The sequence below is a fragment of the Vespula pensylvanica genome, chromosome 1 (assembly GCF_014466175.1).
Source record: "Vespula pensylvanica isolate Volc-1 chromosome 1, ASM1446617v1, whole genome shotgun sequence".
NCBI classification, from domain to species: domain Eukaryota; kingdom Metazoa; phylum Arthropoda; class Insecta; order Hymenoptera; family Vespidae; genus Vespula; species Vespula pensylvanica.
In genome coordinates, this window is record NC_057685.1 from 12712204 (window position 1) to 12734570 (window position 22367).

General features: G+C 37.2%; 1 protein-coding gene across 4 annotated transcripts in view; it reads left to right on the forward strand.

The window, feature by feature from the left end:
- Window positions 1–22367, forward strand: part of LOC122629281 (FH1/FH2 domain-containing protein 3) — a 62915-nt gene that overhangs the window by 19325 nt on the left and 21223 nt on the right. For 3 of the 4 annotated variants that reach the window (XM_043812826.1, XM_043812662.1, XM_043812746.1), the window contains 2 exons: window positions 2235–2344; window positions 20051–20109. In XM_043812826.1, the coding sequence (XP_043668761.1) occupies window positions 2235–2344; window positions 20051–20109 (169 nt within the window). Of the gene's footprint in view, window positions 1–2234; window positions 2345–16918; window positions 17147–20050; window positions 20110–22367 lie in introns of those variants that run through there. The other variant, XM_043812579.1, reaches the window with a different exon arrangement.

The window sequence follows — 22367 nt, forward strand, 5'->3', positions numbered from 1 at the left end:
TGTATGTATATATGTACTTATGGAGGATTTATTTATCATATCAAGTAGAAATTCGAATGTTCTATGTTCTTGTCGTTTTGAATTAACACTAGAATGATCGAAGTATGTTTTAGATTTCACTTTTGACAGTTACGTAAATCGTAATTGTTAAAATTATTTCTTTTTACTTATTATTTTAATATTAAATAAACTTTAAATTAATTATAACCAATAAATTAAAATACTGGTCTTATTAACAGATCTTACAAAAATAAATCGATTTAGCATTAAGTAAGAGCATAGAAATTAAGGATACTCTTTATCTTAATTTTAAGTTCTATTTAAATGAGATAAATTACATGTTTCAAAATGGCACTTTGTGTTTTACTTTCCTTTGAAAATTTTTTTATCGAACGTGGAATTAAACGTTCGAAATTAGAATAAAAATTCTCTGCTCTTATTTAATATCTTAAAAATTATTTTTGCAAAAATTCATTCATTGTATAATTATTTTTGTAGTATTAAATAATAGAAATAAAATATAATTTTTATCTTAATCTTAAACTATGTTTAAATGAGGTAGAGTATTTCCAATTTATATTTCGCGTTTCATTATGCATCGAATATTTTTCTAACGAACATGGAATCGAATAATTAAGACCATGAACGAAATAATATTCAGGAAGAAAATTTCTTTGACGGAGATCAAGCGGTCGAGTGACGCCAACGATATCCTCGAAAGCATCCTATCTTCGCTATTGTCTTTCTCTCCTTTCGCAAGCGTTGGAAACTCGAAGATGATAGAAAAGCAGGCAGGCTGGGTAAAAGGGGTTTGGGAGAGGAAAAGGAGAGGCAGAGAGGCTGCATAACATCCATATGACTTTGAACAAACAAAGCTGTTCCAGGAGAGTGAGAAGCGTCGTCCTACGCAAGACGAGCAATGTGCCGAGAAATCTGATGAAACCTACTCGAAAACGGGCGAAGCCTTACTCGATCCGCCGTCGTAAATTCCACGTAGACGTCGTTTACATGTCGACAATGTCTTTTGTGTCAACGTGCCACCCTTCGAATGCTGTTGCGAAAACAAAATCAAAACGTTTATTTTCGAATTTATCAACAGAATTGTTGTTTGACAATTTCAAAGAAAATAGATATCTATTTTTATCTTTTTCATTTTTTTTTCTTTCTTTTTTTCTTCTATTTTTTTTTTTTTTTTTCGTTGGATCTAGCAAAGTAATGTTTGATGAACGTTTTAACATATTTAGAAAGAGAATTGTTTTCTGATAGCGTTTAAACTTCTTAGGATTTATATATAAAGTATATATGTATACGTTTTTAATGAAGAAATGTTGTTCAAAAGCACATACCATTTGAACGGTGTAAACAAAGTCGAGTAGAGTACTCGAGAACATGTACATACTTTGTCAGATGTTTGTTTATTCGTTTTAAAGTAATATTATGACAGCACGAAATACATAGCAACGAACGAGCTACGCAATCTATTAACCGATAATATCGATTTAGCTACGTTTTGTCCTTTACATTATCGCTCAGTCTTTCGGTGATAACCGTACACAGATTATCAGGTTTCCAGATCCGTTGACATTTAACTTTACACGATTGCGAACGAGCCGATTTAGAGTATCTACGTTTCGAAGTAGATAACGTTATGGAATCAATAGTTATAACGAAACTCTACTAGAACCTATTACAATAGTTATTGAAATCGAAATTGTCGTTTCAATCTCGCAGAATCAATTAGTCGAAGTCAACGTGACTAATCGCTTTTAGATAAATGTTTTTAACGACCGAAAAATCTTAACCGAGTTTTCTGGTCATGCGTTCAGCCTAAAGAAGTATTACACAAGCATTTGGTCTTTCGTAACAGTGCATGAGGTTCTTCCTTCGAATGGAGGGCGCCTAGAAACCGGAGAAATGCAGCAGGAGAGCATTATAAATGCTGGTGTTTTGCCGGGCGTCGTTTCACCGGCTGAAAACTATTTTGAAACTGAAGTTTTTAGAAATATGGGTCACGTTTTCTCTCTCTCTCTCTCTCTCTCTCTCCCTTCTCTCTCTTTCTCTCTCTTTTTCTTTCTTTTCCTTGCGTTCGAATCTTTCTTAAGAATTCGAAAAGAAGAGCAGAGAGATAGAGAAAGATTGAGAAAGATATCTAACACATATCAGAAACATAATTGTTGATTGATAGGAAGAAAGAAGGAGACAATTTGGCTCACGAATGTTTAATTTTGTTACAGCTCGATGATACGGCTCTTCAACTTTACAAAGATGGCGATTACGGAGCGTATTTGGATCTCGAGGCTTCGATCAGTGAACAACAGGAAGAATTCGAAGGCTTTCAAACGAAGTAAGTAATATTCCGATTTAATGAGTACACGAATTAATGATTTTCTTTCCTTTTCTTTTCTTTTCTTTCTTTTTATTATCGATTTCGATTATCTTAACGAGATGTTAATGGATTGCGTTGAAATTCGATGGTGATGTAACGACGAGTCAAGCTGAGAAGGTTCACTTTATACATATATACATATGTACATACATACATAAACTCGTAGAGTTCCAGGGATATAAATACTCTCGACTTTAGAACGGCGAACGATTCACGTACATACATACATATGTTCACGGTCCACGTCTTGAATCGGTGTTAACACGGTGAAGGTTAAAACTAGCTAGCTAGCTAGCTAACTCACTGGAAATTATCGCGGCTGAGCCGGTGCTATCGACGCCGATATTCGCTCGAGCTATTTTCCGATTCGGCTAGGTACGTTCTGTACCACTAACGAGAGTCATAATCTAGCCAACGGAGAGTCTAGTTTTAATCGCGAACGTGTATCGAAACCTGCCTTCTCTTCTACGTTACAAAGAGTGAGATAGATAGATAGATAGAGAGAGAGAGAGAGAGAGAGAGAGAGAGAGAGAGAGAGAGAGAGAGAGAGAGAGAGAGAAAGAGAAAGAGAAAGAAAGAAAGAAAGAAAGAGAGAGAGAGAGAATATATGAAAAGACAATGGAGAAAGCGAGACGATATATGTACATACAATATATATGTATATGTGTGTATAAATATATATATATATATATATTATATATATTATATATATATTTAAATATATGTTTAAAATTCGGAACTGGGTCGAGTCTAGGTAGGAAGAGAGAATAAAGTAGTTGCACCAATAATACCTCTCTCGCTCGTAAATTTTTCAATTTTTATTTCACTTGTTTTTCTTTCTCTTTTTTTCCTATAAATTCATCTAGCTTATCGTCTATCTTTTTTTCTCTTTTGCTTTTCCTTTTTCCTTTTTTTTTTTTTTTTGTTCAAATCACCCACCATGATATTGCCAGATAGAAGGTGGAAAAATTTGAATGTGTTTCTATCGCGATTTCGTATGCGAAGCTTGACCGACTTGAATTGTTTTCCGATAGTTTTTCCCTTTCAGCTGGCGCTACGGGTGGCGTTCATAAAAATTGGAGCCTTTATCGAAAACGTTTGGTGAGGAACGGAGTTAGTCGTAAAGTGTGAAATTACAGGAGCGTGTTGGCGAACACGAAATCGCTTTTCTTACCAATGGATCAGTCGGTTCGTCGGATCACCGATACTTTTTGTCCTTGAATCGAAATCGAAGTAGACAAAGTAGAGAAAAGATGAAGAAGAAGTTCGAAGAGAGAAAGGTTCTCTCGTTTGTGAGTTAAGGATCGTTTATCTTCGAACGAACTTGTGTATACACCAGGCGGTCCGTTCGTGGCATGTTGCCGGACTTTCGCGTTAAGAAATCGCTCAACGTTTCTAAGCTCAGTGATCAACGCGAAATTTCTCCCGGGACACGGAAGAACCTACTTCGTGAAAATCTCTTTTCTACGCGAATAGTTTCGCGTTTGCCGATCGAGAAATAGGTACAAATTGTTCTTTTAAAAAATGGTGCAGGAAACATAATTACGGGTTAAAACTAATCTTTGATAGTTTTTTTTTGTTTTCCTTCTCTCTTTTTCTCTTTTTTTCTTTTTTTTTTTTTTTAGAAGAAAGATAAGTCTTATTACAAATGTAACATATTAAATTAGAAATTCGTTTAGAGATACTCTAGAGATTATTTTAAGATTGTATATAAAAAGTAAACTCTGAGAGATTAGATAATTAAAAGGACGATTAATTGAGACTCTTTCTAAATTGGTACACGTATTCTTGGCGCAAATTCGACCTCGTTATCTCTCTAACGTGCTTCCATTAGCTATTTTTTTTACAGTCTAGGTAGTAAAAGTAGTATCGTGTTTATTCCGATGCCTCTTGATCTTTCATAAAATGAAACTCTCGAGCGTGTTGTACCTTCCTGCAACGGCTTGTTATCACGAGAGTGAAAAGAAAGGAGAGAGAGAGAGAGAGAGAGAGAGAGAGAGAGAGAGAGAGAGAGAGAGAGAGAGAGAGAGAAATAAAGAGAGAGAGAGAGAGAGAGAGAGCTTTGTGAAGTAGCAAGTTCGTGGCCAGTGTAGTCGTTGAAAGCTCAAAAAGTTATTTCAATTCCCTGTGCACATTGTGTTTAACTGAAAGGAGGTCTCGCTGGACCTTAGCTAATAAACTCTAAGACTCTACGTCATTTTTCGCGTCTTCTCTCTCTCTTTCTCTCTTTCTTTCCTTTTTTATTGCCAGTATTTCTACGTGAATCTTATGTAATCCATTTGAATGCACGTAGGTACCTGTTATTTATAATTATAAGTACCTATGTCTATATATTCCCGATTATAATGGTCTAAGGGAGAAAAAAGATAGAGGATAGAGACGAATGAATAGGATGAATGTGAAAGAAAAAGAGAGAGAGAGAGAGAGAAAGAGGAAGAGAGGAAGAGAAAGAGAGAGGATTGCGGCGATTACTCTCCCAAGAGTTCAATAACCACGCACAATACGTTTCTAAACGTTCCGTATAGACGGTAGAATGAATAATCGCGGCTACTCTCGCGGAAATCGTTTCTCTCGGATTGTCCAGACTTACGCTTTGTTAAAAAAATCATCGAAAGAAATTTTTGCCAGGCTAGTTTCTCTCCCTCCCTTTTTTTTATCTATTTTTATTTTATAAAAAAGTGGAAGAAAAAGAAAATTAACTGTCCCGTTGTGATTTTTTACACGAAGCTCGTATTTCAAAATGATAATAGTTTTGACCCTTCGTGAAGTGTTATATCTAATACCTTCCGTATTATAAACTATGCTAATAAATCGGCTCATTAATGTCGCCGCGTTCTAACGTGCCTTGAGCACCACCCGACGCTAATGTCATTAGTAACGACGGCCGAAGGCCATAAAGCAGTTTGCACCAGTCTCGCGCGAAAATACTGTGGCACTGCGATTTTCCGAATTATTTACCGATTATCGGATTTCTCTCTCTTTCTTTCTTTATCTCGCTTTCTTCTCATCACTCGTAAAACTTCTCTGGTTACTCTTTAACGACACTACGTTGGCGGCGAGAAGGTAATAATCGCCAAAAACTAGAGAAATGAGATGAAAAACAGGATGACTCACAGTCGAAGATCTTACATATTTAATAATAGAGAAATCTATACGTCGTAGGTGTTAATCGTGGAAAAGTTAAAGTCTGTACGTATATTACATTGTTATATACTAAAAGATCATATGTTAAATTAATTAGAAATTAAATGGAGAAGAAGAAAAAAACTGGGAGATATAAGGAAAGTAAAAAATTTTTCTTCTATATTGTATCGATCTTTAAAACTTTTATTGAAACCAATTTTCCAATAAAAAATCGACGAAGCAAACGGAGAAATTAGATCGATGTCATTGATATGCATTTCTATTCTAAATATGGTAAAAGGAACAAGGATATAGTATTTAAAAGGAATACAATGAGGGAATCACAAACGCGTATAGACGATTAATTAATTGATAAACGGTAAATCATCGTTTCTCCTTTCTCGATTCTCGTATCTAGTAGGTATGTAGTACGTATAGGTATACGTGTTTCGAATATAGAAAAGAACGATCGGTAATGCCGATCGCTCGATTTTCCCTCGAAAGGAGGAAACGAAGCGCATACCTATCGCTCTCGAAGGGAACGCTCGATCGAGCGTATAGCTTAGCTTTCTTCCAGTGTCTATGACCTTTCTCGAGCCGAAAGCCACGCGAGCTTTCGCGTGCTTTCGCGAATAGTTGCCGACCTCGCTCGGAATAAATCGCATAACTAGGTTTCGAGATCTATTCCCAGGACATCGGCTGGCTGTCTACGCTTGGCTACAATTTCTCGTCTCTCTCGTCTCTCTCTCTCTCTCTCTCTCTTTTTCTCTCTTTCTCATTTTATAAATATCTTTCCGCATTAACGCGAACGTTCCCGCGCAAGGCAAGCCTGTTAGCGTTGGTTTAATGAGTCACCGTTTCTTTGTCATTTTAATCATCAATGTCGTTAATAGAAACAAATAGTTTTATCTCATCTCGATTGATACTAATATATCTTTAATCGAAGAAAGTTAAAAATTGTTATTGAAAAGTAATTCGGTACGGTATTATTACGATACGACACTGTTATAATATGAAACTATTTTTAGATTCGTTTGTTCTCTTTTTATTTTCTATTTTTATTTTTTTCTTTTTTATAATTGTTTTGTATTATTTTCGAAAATGTTTTATACTCGGCTCGATCCAAAAAGAGCGTTGATATGATTCGGATGAATCATAAGTGAGTAATATTGGAAGAGTTGCTAGAGCGTGCATATATTTGAATACCAATCAGTCATTATCACCGTTCTCTATCTTTCTCTCCCTTTCTTTCTCTCTCTTTTGCTAAGAGAAATATTAGAAAAAGAAGTGCAGATTTCATTAGCGAGGAGAACACTTTTAATCTTCTTTATCATTACGTAAAGCCGAGAGTGTTTAGCCAGAGAACCGATAATGTATGCGTTATATATTTAATGTAAATAATTAACATTTATCGTTTTAAGAAAAATTCAAAGATACCGGTTCGATGGGACGTCGTACCAGAAATGAGCGCGAACATTTAATCGATGTCTCGGAACGCGTTGCTCGTCCGCGAAACGCAAAGCCCGTAATTCAGTTAGCCGTCTACGAGCGTTGCGTAATGATAGAGCGAGCGTCATGCTCTCTCCTAATTGCTTAATTAAATTAAATGCATAGTTTAAAGTTCTCCGGGCCATTATGTAAAGTCGTCTGGACGGTGCTTGTATTATTCAGACTTGTATGTGTGTCTATATACGTATGTATGTATGCACGTATATATGCATGTATGTTGTGCGTGTATTTTACAGAATTCGATTTTCTATGTTATAATAGGAAAATGAATTTTCTTTTCGAATTGAAGAAAAATTAAAGATTTTTATTTGTAATTTCAAATCGATTTGAGATTAGGAAAAAGATTAAAAGATAGTGAGAAAGAAAAAGAGAAGAAAAAGAGACAGAAAGAGATGGATAGAGAGTTTATTTGGTGGTTAGGATGTATTAGTGTATATGCTTGCGCATTCTCATTCGAGACTCTCTTCCACCCCCCTCCCCAACCCCTTTTCTTCATGTATGTGTGCGCTTTAGGCGATATTTCAGACACTTTAACTGCTCCTTTTACTACCAGGTGGAACTAACTGGCTCTGCCTAGGCTCGCCTCGTAAACTCTTTATACTGAGGTACGTCTGGCAAGCCGTGACTTACGTTCGCTCGTACCTAGAGCAGCCGCAGTATTGAAATTCTCCCTCGTTAACACGAATGTACCTTGCAGTACTTACGATCGTCCCTTTTCACCAAGACCTAGTATGTTTTGGGATCTGGGAGAAGGACAGGAAGAATTAAACGAGACCGATGATATTTACTTTCTTTTCTTTTCTCTCTCTTCTTTTTTTTATCACTTTACTTTTTATTATTATTATTGGGATGAAATTAAAGATAAGATCGTAAAGAATAAGATCGTGAAATTTTTATATATAATAAAGAAATAACATTTAACAAATTGCTATGTTACGTTATATTACGCTATTACGTTGCTTTGTTTGTAAGATACTTTTCTCAACGACAAATCGGTTGCGATTCTCGACTATGATTGACTGTTCTTCATTCTATTTGATCCGTCCATCGATTCATCCATATATGTACAAAAAAACTTTCGATATTTCTTTTTTTATTTCACTTTTTGTCTCGCTTTTTTTGGACAACGATCGAGTAGCACAATCCCTCATCCATTCTTTAGGTACATACAAGATCAATAATAAACGTACATACGAAGGTCAATAAATTCACGAACGATCAGACATTTTCTTTCTTTAACACACACACACACACACAAATCTTTATACCACATTGTTGTTTATTATTTTTTTTTTTTGTTACTTTTAACGAGACTTATTTTATTCGCTCGATCGAACTGTTTATGGTACGGAAATGAATGAATTCCTGGTTCGATCGTTCATCGAACTGTCACCAATAATTACTTGCTGTTATCACGCAAAGAAAGAGAGAAAATGAATCTATGCGTGTGTATGCGTCTGTACTAATAGACGAGGCGTTGGCTCGTTACACAATTAAATTTATGATCGACTCGAGCACCATCGGACGTTGCTGCCTATTGCGGAGGGTGGAATATAAATTGTGTCCTGTCACATTGAATTATCGCTGGTACCTGATCGACGCGTAATAATACAAGTGTATTGCTCGATTTTAATAACTTGCAAAGATTTGTAGAATTGTCGTTTACGTAGTTACGATCTTACGGATTAACAATCGGATTGTTACTTGTCGTAGATTAAAATTTTTCTATTTCTTTGTTTCTTTTTCTGATACGTGACAATATAAAATTGTAAAGAATATTTTAGTAAATATCGCGTCAATCACAGACAATTCTCGATCGTCTTTGGTTTAAAAGAAGTAGAAGATTCTTGACTACACGTATCGCGAATAAGTCGAAATTTCAGGTATAAAATAAACGATTACATAGCATAGTTGGCGAGAAGTGGAAGTGTCATACACGTACTTATATATGTTTATACTTATATGCATAGATATATTTATACTCATTACGTGCTACCGTATATGCAGACATACACATACACATATATTCGGTAGCACGTAATGAGTTAATTTGAAGTCTGAAGTCTAAAGTCAGACTGTAATAAATCTAGGAAGGAAATACATTGTCTATACTCGAAGTCCATCTGTCTGTTCGCTGTTAGTTGTCTGTCTGGGACGAATCAATCTATTGTCTGTGAAGAGCTAGTGTGATCAATTATTTGTCACTTCAAATAAATATTATTTATCTATTGTTTTGCGTAAGTATGGTACGTTATTCGATATATAGGTTATCCGCTTAATTCCACAATATTAAACCAACAATTTTTGTCAATACCAGAGATCTCGAATTTGGGAAAATTTATCATTATCCAAATTGTATTCGTAGGTTACATAAAATATTAAATTACTGGAGGTTAAATAATTGGATGAAATATAAATGACTTTTCCATTTTACACGCCGTAATTGGCACGTTACGGTGAATTTTATAATGCGCGTTATTCGCAGATTTTCATACGGCTTTCTTAGCCATGAATTATTGTTAGCTGAAGTTATTAATGTGAAAGTTAAAAATAAATGATTTTATCATTACGTACCATAGTTGGCGTGACGCGAATTTCAAATTTCATATAACAGTCTAGCGGTAAACATAGAATTCTATTACAAGAAGGAAAAACTTATTTAATTATAAAAAAGATACTTCGTGGAGACTCTACGAGACATTGAAATTTCAATAAAAAGAATATGGCACCGTTGGAAAAAGAGCAAACTGAAGAAGTAGGTAAATATGGAACAGTCTGGACATTCAAGAGCCGCTGTTTTCCGATTCGATTCTCGTCTTGAAACAAATTGATGTTCACGTCGTATAACGATAAAATCATTTGCTTTTAACTTTTACATTAATAACTTCAGCGCCAAAACAGCCGTACGAATAGCTATAGAAAAAATTACGTTTGTTTACCCAGTGATATGCTCGGTCTTTCAAGTATTATTATTATTATCATTAACTTTAAAGAGTCCAACCTTCCTCTTACAAAATATTAATGAAAATAATTTTTATAGACTTTAAGTAAGAAGAATAAATTTTTGTTACGTTTCGTAAGAATCTTGATTTACTGGGATCATGTGTTCGATATATAATATAATAGATGTTGTTTGCAATGGAATCTTGTCACTTGGGAAAACAAGTCGATATCCATCGTTACGTTCGATCAATATTTCTTATCGTCGAAATAAAAGTTTCTCTCCGAGTTAAACGATAGCTTCGCGGAAACGGCAAGTATTGGAATTCTTTCGTTCTCTCAAGTTGTCAAAGAAACGAGGGGTCGTGAACAGATATTTTCTTCGCGAACAAAAAATCATTTCGATAAAGCATAAATATAAAGATTTATTTTTCTTGTCGAATAATCAAAATAACTTGGATTGTAATGGGGATATATATAGTACTGGTTAAACGAAAAAAAAAACTCATTTGATTTGATCCCTTACAGAGAAAAGAGCTTGCGAAAAAGCTCGATGGGAAGTACGATGACCGATATTCCGGCATATTGCTAAGCTTCTCTAGGGAAATCTCCGCATTCCAGCGATTTACGTTACCGGTAGAGTTTCAAATTTTTTCTTTTTCCATCATCTCTTGGTGACATGTTTTATTCGTCCTATCTCTTTCTTTCATATTCTGTCTCCTCGATATCTCCTTTTCCCCAACATATTCCTTCCTTCCTTCTTTCTTTCTTCCTTTCTTTCTTTCTATTCGTTCGGAAGGAAGAATTTTCAATGAATTTTATGCAGCGATGCGAGCTTTCGAAAAAGTCATAACGAAAGTTTTTTATTCCCTACAGTATTCGGGGGAATATAGAATTCGAAATACATATAAATTCTCTTCGTTCCCTCGATTAATGTATAAATTCGAATTTGCAAGAAAGAAATACCTGTTAGAAATATCTTTTGCGAGATCTCCTGCGAAGGTTTTATCTGAAAAAGATTTTGGGTCGATTACGAGTAATATTTTTTTGAAGTCGTTACCCATTGATCCGGATTCGGATGTATACGGAATGACATAGAAACCGCGAGAAGAAAGGATGGGAGGTTCGCGATCGATATCGGATATGGTGGAGAGATAATCGGCAATTTAGCCAGCATGAGGAGTCGGCAAGTCGTTAGGCCGAGCTGACCGCGTCCCAGTCGTGGGCTTCTGGGAATACGGAGCGACGCGTCTTCATTAGCCTTTCATGAAGGTTGCTTCTGGCAACTGCAGAACCGGCGATACCCTCCTGCATTCTCCTTCTTCCTCTTGTCCTCACCCTTCCAGACCGTTCGTACTTTTAGCGTCCCCATGGGATTATTCCGTCGACGAACTACGACGTTCAGCCACCCCCAACTAGCCACGATTTATGCCAACAACGATAAGCCGCCTACGCGATAAGCCAAGCTTTCTCTTCTCTTCAAGAACGAACCTAAGAATCGCCTTCCGGATCTTTCTCGCGAGACGGCCTAGCTATTATCGATTCGAGTCGTGGGAGAGGTAGAGAGGAACGAACTGAGATGAACACCGTCACGAGAGATGCATAAATCGGCACGTCTTGTCCTTTCTTTTTCTTTTCCTTCTTTTCTCCTTCTCTTACTCTTATCCAATATATGTATACGTCTATCTATCTACCCATCTACCTACCAACCAACCTACCCACCTACCTGCCTACCTACCTATCAACCTACCTATCCACCTACCTACTTACCTACCTACCTACCTACCTACCTATCTACCTACCTAACTACCTACTACTCTTCCGTCGTCTTCGTCGTCTTCGTCGTCTCGTATCCAGTCCTGTCGAGATTGTCGAGAGGTTGTCTCGGAAGTGGGACAGTCACCTGAATACTTTGCAGCAATCAAGTCTCGTTCTTGAAGTATAGGATAGTAATGGCGGTAGCGAGTCGGCAGTAGGGAGAGAAAGAGAGAGGACTTCCCCTTGCTTTCTGTAGGTTATTCACGTTCAGTTTGTCTTCGGGGTGCTCGCCGTACATCACACTTACGGAAACGACTTTTCCGTAGATACGTACGTTCTTCTATTCGAATAATTGTTGATCCATCGAGATTTTTTTAATCATGCCACAGTCCAGTCGACGTCGATTTCCTCATTGTGGAAAAGATTTTTGTCGTATCTGCAGGTACTCTATCATTTTGTAATACTTTCCTTTCACTTTAATGATCCGACATTAACTTTTTTCATGTTCTTCAGAGATATTGTGTATTTTAAAGCGAATTGTGTGCTATTTACATCGAAGATAGTTTTTCTTTCTTCTTATTTCTTTTTCTTTCTTATACAAAAATTGATTTTAAACCATCGAGTGATTAATAAACAATTTTCGTATTTTCCTATCGATAGTTATATCTAAATCTATTCGTACTTCGACGTTCTATCGACGCTTCCGTATGCATCGTCAGCAGAGCACTTGATCTTCGTTGGCTCAGGATTATTCGAGTCTATCGATTGATTGGTATTGTATGTAAAGAAAAAGAAAATATACGTAGATTAAGGTTGCTCCAATAGCCTCATCGATCAGATATTTTTACATACTTCTCAAGATTATTACTACTGTAGACAGGTCTAGTATAAAGCATCCTCGTTATAAATCATTGCGATTTATTTACGAAGAAAATCGTTCCCTCAAACATTCATCCTACGCTTTTATCACAATTTGACTTGTATAATCCTAAATTTATAACAATCATATCAGGCATAAAGGAACGATTGCTGAAATGAAAGAATTTCATCATAATTCGTCATGGTACATTAATCCAATGAGAAAGTTATGCAAATAGATCTCCTTTCTAAAGAGAGTCCTCGATTTTTTCTTTTCTTTTCTTTTCTTTTTCCTTTTCTTTTTTTTTCTTTTTTTTAAATCCTCGTAATCGTTCGGAAAAGCGTAATTGCATATCGGTCGAGTCGGCGCCAAGAAAACAACTCGGTGAGATGAGACGAGTTCAAGATGAGATGAGATAAGATGAGATGAGAGAAACTGGAACGCGAAGCGTGCACTGGATAAACACAGGTCCGGGAGCTAGTCGGTAGATAAATTCTACGATCGCTTTTTGTAGAGTTCGTCTCCGTTTCTCTACCTGCTAGTTCGTAATGCCGACGAAGGACAGCTTTTGCACGATGCTGCCGATCGCTTAGAAACGATGACGATGAGAAGCGATCCCGCGAGGAGAATTGAATCGGCAGAAGAATCGCAAGGAGAATCGCGAGGTGGACGAAGCCGGTTTTATCACGCTCGGTTGCTTCGAGACGAGGCTTTGACGTTGCGCCTTTCTGGATACAGACATTTCTTCGCTTCTTCTTCTTCTTCTTCTTCTTCTTCTTCTTCTTCTTCTCTTCTCATCGTACCTATATGCCTCTCGATTAGCGCATTAATCGTCCCCGTTTTTGAAAACGAGTTTTTCTACCACCTTCGCCACGAGCTATCGAGTATTCTTTTTGCTTTTATGGATGTTGGAAAGATTCATTTGATTTTACCGATCATTAACGTCTTCACCTTTCATCTTTTACTTGGTATATTAATCGAACATTAATCCTATTACTTTAACCAAATAGTAATGATGTCAACCATATCTCTTTCTCTTTTTTTTGCTCAATATTCACATAATATATATTTTTATTAACAAGCAATTATTTTATATAAATTACATAGTCTTCTTTCTTTTTTCTTTTTCACCACGTTGGAATTCATAAAATTATAAGTTTGTGATATTCTTGAAACGATGAAGGGGCTAAATATTTCCCGATTTTCGATTAACTTTTTTTTTATAGAATATCGAAATTTGTTGTAAAGTTGATCTTTTGTTTTTTATAAAAAGGAAATTAAGGAGAGAATTTGAATATTTTATAAGTGTGAATAATATTTATTTTCATACGAATTTCGAGGGGAGAACATTTTAATACTAATACGTGTTGGTATTTACTTCCTTCGTGTCATTCGAAAATGCAAAGCCGCATATTCGCTCGAGATTGCGCCGGTTTCATTGACGAAGCCTTCAGCGTACTTTCACGACGGTTAAACTGGTTTCGCGTCGCTTCGTGCACGCGTTCAAACCGAGAAGAACGGAGCACGCGTTTTCCGTCTTCCTGTGCGATACTTTTCTTCCGCAACATCTATATCTACGTATACTTGTATATGTTTATATTGCTGTATAGCTTTATTCGTTTAAATTCACCTTGGTTTTTTGATTTATTTGTTTATTTATTTATTTATTTTTATTGCACTAAAATATTTGACAACATAACATTTTCTAGCAAGATTCCAAGAGTAGAGGGTGTAATAAAATTACGGTAAAACTTCAAGAATGAATTCCTTATATGTAGAGAAGAAAACTAGTTTCTATCAACATTGGCCCGGAAATGCTTAATTTCTGAGTTATAAGACTTTTAAGTATGATCTTAGTGTACCCCAATTATCATCCTGTGTATTTAAAAAAGTAGAACACTTGTTTGTGATTATTATTTCATGAATATAGTTGTAAAATTCGAGTGTAAAAAAAATCGTGTGAAACGACGCATATCTCGAAGTCATAATACTAATTATGGACAAGATTATAAACTGAATATGTATACATATACTCTTTGTAAACGTCGGACAATTTGATTCTCAGAGAACGAGTACGTAACACCGAAGATCGTCGATAAATCTAGACATACGAAGAAAGAAAGCTTATCCTCTTCTTAAAACTTTGTAAAATATGGGTCTTGTGTTAGCATTTAGATCGAAAGAATAAACATTCTGCTGAAATTCTCCAAAAACAAAAAGAGAAGAAAGGATGGACTCGAAGCTCGTTATTTCGTGAAAAACGATCGAATTATCTTGAAATCACTCTCTGAATTTGGCTTACTAGAAACAATGACGAAGTTCGATTTCGTCGATCGAAAAAGATCATCGATTTAGAAAAGTTCTTCTTTTCGTATTCACGTTTTCTTCGAGAAAGTAGAAGTCTTGGAAATCGATCTATTGAGATACGAGAGACGAACGTGTAAATGTTTGCCAAGAGCGATCACTGAGAGTATAAAAAGAACATGCAGTGTTCCTCATGTTTTCAAACATTTTGTTAGAATCTTTCCGACTATGGAATCAGCAAATCTCTCTCTCTCTCTCTCTCTCTCTCTCTCTCTTTCTCTCTGTCATTAATATTGATTATTAATAACTTTTAACGAAAATATTTAGAGACATTTATGTACATAAGTTCTAATGAAAAAGATCAATTAGTAATATTCAATTAAATTAGATAGATGAATACATTTTCAAATTTCTATACATTCGATGAGCTTCTCAGGCTACATCGACCGGAAGGAAAGATGACCGGAGTCGATGCAGCTTGCGCATTTACTAACGCGTGACCAAGAATAACTCGACGTAGGACGACGTGGCTGCTGAATGTCTGAAATCAAGAGTGAAAGACAGAGAGAGAGAGAGAGAGAGAGAGAGAGAGAGAGAGAGAGAGAGAGAGAGAGAGAAACTAAGAAGATGGAGAAGGAAACGGACGCGAAAACTTTATAGGCGTGGCACGTTTCTTTCGTTCGAAGTGCCGAAGAGGAAAGCGATATCCGTGTTCCTCCTCCTCTCATTTTTTTTCTCTTTTCAGGATGTACCAACGAATAGAACGATCGCAATTTTAACGAAATTATCTCTTTCACGGAATACGAGATAATTAAAAGGTCTTTGTAAATTCTTAAAAACGTTTTATAATTCTTTATGTTTATTCCTGTATTTTTTTAGAAGAGAGATTCCTCTTCTTTGCCATCTCAACATCCGGTTTCTCGGCGCTCTTACGCGGAAGAGCCACTAAGGTGGTTAGCATCACGAGATAGAAGAGTACTCTCGACGAATCATCCGTCTGCAACAGAAATCCCCCCAAGATACGCATCTCCTCGACTTACAATTAGTTACCGAGTAGAAGATTAACGAGTCGCTTCGTCCATTTCGTTTCTTCTTCTACGCTTCTCATCAATGATGTTTGCTTTTATTCGATTTCGGAAAGAAATTTATAATCTTCTCCGTATATAGTACTCGCAAATTTCTTAACGTCCTTCGAGAATTCGATGTTTCGTGTCTCGTCGAAGAACGCATTCTCGATCGTTTGTCGAAGTACGATCTAATGATGAAAATGATGATAGTCATGATGGGGTAGGAGTTTAATGTAGCGTCCTGGCCAAGCGAGAAATCGTTCGACCTCGACGTGCCCCGAGGACCTTCGAGTAAAATTACTTGCGTAATTACTGGAGCGTGGAGATTCGCGTATGATCTTCACTGTGTCGATCATAGCGGTCTGTGTAACTCGGTGTTGACTAGATGAGGTGGTTATCTTATTGCATTGTTGTTCATACGTTTAATAGATAGTGAATTAGGAGGGTAAGATATCGATTCGATGTTTCATCGAGATTTAAATTTAATAATATTTTGATGATAAAGTGTCTTTGTTTAAAATGTTTATTAAAGATCTTTGAGGAATGATGTTGATTCTGAGCGATCTTTTGTATTTCGAATATTTCGAAAAGAGACAAAAAGGATAATATCTGTTTGATTCGATTTTTTCGTTCACACCAGAAGAACGGATGTACCTAATCGTCTCGAACGAGGCCAGTCGTATAAAAATTATCGATAACGATCGAACTTTACTTACGCAAGTGCGTTTGATCGATTGCTTCTCCTTCGTAGAAGTTTTAAGTATACTGACTCGTGCGTTGTACTAAGTAACTTGGTATTGAAACGAAGAAGGCATCGATTGTGTGTACATACATTCTTGCATATATATACACATACATACATACATACATATATACAAGGGGCAAGGACTAGTCAGCGTTTTGATCTCCCACCACTGTTCGCTATTGTGGCGAAGCGCGGGACAGAGCAGACTAAGAAGCCATTCCGCTTGCTAGCAGCCAGTCGTTCCTTGGACTCGTTCGTTGACGTGTTGCGCTCTTGCAAAGAGTATCCTCGAGTTTGATCATTAGATCCTTTATTTCGAGTTCGAAGCTAACCGAACGAGCTTGAAAAGATAAGGGAATCCTGTAAGTGAAGAGTCATCAAAAATAATATCGAACCTGAGACGTTGGACTTAGAGTGACATGAGACTTCGACGTCGCCATCATGCCACCTTATTGGTAAATATCAGAATGTTCCACCTATTATATCCCATTAACGTTAATCTAAACCTAAAAAGGAAGCAAGGAAGAGAGGTCGTAGTTGTTGCAAGACGAGTTTAGCGAGTGATTTAACTCACGAATAGAACGAGCTCGATCGAGTTCCGTTAGGTTGCTTATAAATTGATTCCGTAAAAGCCCAAAGGAAGGCTGCTTTCCATTTCGCTCAGGGGAAAAAGTCGAAAGGGAATAAGACGGCTGGAGGCTCTAATCAAAATAAATCGATTTCTCCTTACACCGATTTTCGACTTTCTACGTTTGTTCCTTCTTTTTTTATTCGATCGAGGATCCCTGTGAAGAAAAGTTCGAGCGAATATTCTAATCCCCAGGGGCAGATCTCGCGTGATGCTTGGCATTGGCACGCGCTCTCGACGTTTGCACGTTTAGATAGTTTTTTCTTTCTTTTTTTTTTCGGTAATTTTTTTTTTATTTCATTCGGTGGTTTCACTGCCGTTCGATTTAAATACTAGAAGCACACAATTAGAGGAGTTAATTCTTAAGTGATTTATGACTCCGCTGAGAGAACCCTGGTTGACCTTAAGCGTTCACATACACGTAGGACACACAGACGGGCGCGCAAGCGCGCGGTACATATATATATATATATATATATATATATATATATATATATATACATGTAATGTACTAACAGTCGCTTGCGCAATCAAAGAAGTCCGCGTACTCGCATAAACTATCTTCGAGTCTGATAGACGAGAAAGTATACAGATGATTGCTCATTTCACAGCGACCCTCGCAAATTTTCTACTCACGTGGCTTATTATCGAGTCAACTTTTGGCAGCTTCTCGCGAACGCACATCTATTTCCGTCCTTTGTTGTTTCGCCTCGTAACTCGCATAATTTCTCGATGAGAGCCTTTCGAGTCCTCTGCTCACGAAGCGGAGGCGTTCGAGCGAGGAGGCTTTCTTTTCGCAATCCTTTTCTCTCTCTCTCTCTCTGTCTGTCTCTCTCATCTCTCTCTGTCTCTCTTTTTGTTTTCTCTTTTTCCCTAGTGGAGAACGGGAATAATAATGATTCGTTGAAAAACGATAGGACCGTTCAACGTAAGGCCCTTGTCCACGCGATTTCCTTGACGTAGGCGTAATCGAGCTAAAAGATCGTAACGGATGGTTAATATTGACTCTCCATTTTCGTCATTAATCTTCTTCTCAGCTTGAAAATCCGTCATAAATATCGAATCTTCCGGTTAACCAGTTTACCAGGACCTCTATTTTTCATCAATTTCCTACGTTTAGGGAAGGAGTTAAAGTCGAATTTGAAACGGTATAATTGATAAGTCGATGATATATTATTTATATGTAATTGATGATAATGATATAAAATAGTTTGCCAAGTTGATAAGTTGGCACAGTTTTTTTTTTCTAATAACGAAATGCAAAGATTCTTGGAATCTTTTCGATTCGACGTGAAGCAATAAGATACAATTCTGGTCGTTGGCTCGACTTAAAAGATTTCAGAGATTCACCGATTTGAAAAGATCTTCGACAACGATCTCTCCTTTTCCGGTTAGCTCTTTTCCGATTTTTCATATTACTTTCGGATAAATCTGCCTTTCTGTTCCTTTTTGTTCTTTGTCCCATCTTTGATAAGAAATAAATCGTATTTACATAGCGTACTGTTCGAATCTCAACGATGACTACTTCTCCTATCAAAAATTCTTTCAAAGAGATCTTGAAAGAATCTTTGCGACTTATACTTCAATGTTCCAAGAGGATCGTAGTCGATTCTTTGCAATCTTCGAATTCTGACCTGACTTGCCTTTTCCAGGCCACTTTCCAATTCCTTTGTTCACATCGAACGCTCGTTAAGCGACCTTATTGCGATTTTATCGTCGAAGGGTGTAAGGGTTTAGCATCTTTAATGGGGAAAAAAAAAAAAAAAAACAGAAACAAAGAAAAGAGAAATGAAAAAACGTCGAAGATTTATTTTGTTATTTACCTCATTTACAAATTGACATTAGAAGGTTATTGACGTTGACTAAAAAGATATAGAAACAAGGGTATATCATATGCATATATATCCGTGGGAAAAGAAGTCCTTTGCGATATCTCGATCTATCTCTCCCTTATTTAACCGGCGGAAACATTAACGCTCGAGTAAACCGGCATTTTCAGATCTATGTTGCTAACACGTTGGATTTTCGACGTTAGACGCATAAACCTTCTTCTTCTACTTCATTCTCCTCTTTCTCTTCTCCTTCTTCCCTTCTTCCTCTTCTTTCCTTTTCAAATCCATTGTCTACATCGTCGTCGTTCTTTCTCAGGGACGCGTGGCGTGGGAAGGTTCGCAGGGCCTTAAAGTTCGCGCCGCGTGCTTATCCAAGGCGACACAGAAGAAAGATAGAAATAGAGAGATGAGAGAAAGGGAGAGAGAAAGAGAGAGAAAGAGGGGAGAAAGAGAGAGAGAGAGAGAGAGAGAGAGAGAGAGAGAGAGAGAGAAAGACTTTACCGACCATACCATTTTAACCCAATTTATAGGAAAAGTGTAGACACTCGTAATAAGTGTTTCCGTGCAACGTAATAGAAAACGATTTTGCTCGTCTCGTTCCCGAGCATACATACATGTATCTGTGCATGTAGGTATGTATAATAGAGTAATTAGGATCGGTCAAAGACGATTAATTGGTACACAGGAGGGTGAAATTAACGCGAATGGAATCACCGTATCACCAGGTCAATAGGATGTCTCGTGCGAGACTCGGTTACGCGTAGCTTTATCAATATTTATGTTCTATGTGAACATACGCTATTGTTTGTGTGTGTATATATGTGTATGTGGGTTTAAAGTGTCAGTCTAGTCTAAGTACGTATATACTAATCGAGCGATCCTCTCTTGATTTGTTGCAGCCGGAAGAACTCAATCGTTCTCAGGACTCAACTCTCTGTGAGGGTTCACACCATCATAGGTGAGTATTTTACTCGCAGATTCTTGATTAAAATCTTTCATTCGGTCTCACGATCCACTTGGACGGACACCAACTGTGTGATCTCCTTCTTGACCCTCGCCCTATTTTATTTTTTCCTTTTGTTTTATTTCGCCTCTTTGAAAATTGGATTGATTATTGGGCGATCGAAATATTCTTTATTGTATTCCTTGTTTCCTTTTAAACGACCGATAGCAATCTTTGGTATGTCTTCGTCGAATTCACCTGTGGGTCGTTCTCGTTCGTTGAACTCTGCGCACTGCCGCTGAAGGAGATGGTCGAAGGTCCGGGGAGGAGCAAGGAAAGAAGAAAAGAGTAAAGGACGAAAAGGGCAGGAGGAGAAGCGGAAGACGAAGAGAGGACCCTACCGTTTTACATATTTTAACGGTTCTCCATGTATCTTCGGTACCTGCAAAACCCGTCTGCCCTTCGTCTTTCTCCCTCTCTTATCTCTCTCTCTCTCTTTCTCTCTCTGTCTGTTTCTCTCTCTCTCTCTCTCTCTCTCTCTCTCTCTCTCTCTCTGTCTCTCTGTCTCTCTCTTTTTCTCTCTATCTTTCTCTCTCTATATCTCTGCTCATTTCATTTTACACACCTTTGCGTTTACCTATCGGAGTATATATAAATTGTATACGATGTGGAGAGAATGACAGAGAGAGAGAGAGAGAGAGAGAGAGAGAGAGAGAGAGAGAGAGAGAGAGAGAGAGAGAGAGAGAGAGAGAGAGAGAGAGAGAGAGAGAGAGAGAGACCGATAGAACTTACAGAAAAAAGAGAAATGTGTTGAATGGAATAGGCGTGAAAATTATTTTAGAAATATTTAAATTCATATTCTATTTAAGGTCGCACAGTAAGTAATGAAAAAATTGATTTTTGAGATAATTAATGATATTTAAAGGATATATATATTCTCGAAAAAACGCATTATTTTTACAACACTCGAATCTTCAAACTTCCATTTAAAAATCGATCGATTTTTAAATCCTTTAGCTTAGATTAATAAATAAAAAAAAAAAAAATTGTTGAAAAAGTACCTCTAAGAATTCTATCACGTTTCTTGCATTGATTGTACCGCGAATAATACATGTTCGAACGTCATGGCGTTGGAACTTCTTTTGAATTATCAGGCGACAGGCGGGATCGGATATCACGCCTTCTCAGCGCGTTCCCGTCGTTGAGCTCGCGAATGTTTAGCCAATCGGAACTATTTTCTTCTCGTTCAAAAAACGTTCCGACAAGGACGACTTATGTAATCGAGATGTAGTCTATTATTACACTTTTCATTGTTTATCTGTGAGCTTGCAACGTCGAACGATTTCGAAAATAGTTCGGAAAAAGAATAGTAAAAATGGAATTAAGAAAAATAGAGGAATTAGAAAAAGTATAGGAAAAAAAAAAACAGAAATAGAGAAACAAGTAGAAAACGGAATTAGAAAAAGAAAAAAATCAAAGAAGAAAATAGGCAGAAGAGGAGAAGAGATGTTGGAGGAGAAGAGCAATGGCGCGAGTAACAATGGCGCGTTACGAGCCGGTAAACTTGTTTGAGCGAGAGGGACTTTTGCTTATATGGGCGCTGATTATGGCGGGGGCCAAGGGCCTCGGGGCCTTGGGACCGCTATTCTTAAATCTTGCCGTCTCTCTCGCACTCTCTCGCTGGCTTCTGCAGCGAGTTCCTAATTACCTTCGCTCGCAGTCTCCTCCTCTTCTCTCTTTCTCTCTCTCTCTGTCTGTCTGTCTGTCTGTCTTTCTCTCTCTCTCTCTCTCTCTCTCTCGTGCGCTCGCTCGCTTATTCTGCCCTTTCCTTTCCTTTCTTCTCCCTTCACCTCCCGCGACAACCGACATGCATTATGCATTTGAAGATCGCGTGATAGTCGGCGTTTATGCGGTCGCTCGGACCTCCTTTACCACGAAATAACTCGCGAATTCGTCTCGCTAAAAGACGAGTTACAAATCGAAGAAACGGAAAGATATAACGGAAGATGGCTGAGTTTCACCCACGTATAACGTTGAGTCCTCGATTCTCTTCGAAATGATATATGACTGGGGATATGCAAAAACTATCGAAAATTTTCTCATGTTCGAGTTATCGATACGATTATTGAGAAAAATATTATATTAGACTAGAAATTATATAATGGATTTCAGTTTGATTATTATTCAATAATTTTTTCAATCAATTTCTATTTACCGGGTTAATTATATGTTATGAAAAATCTAAGAATGAGTTATAAAGTATGAGGCGAGAG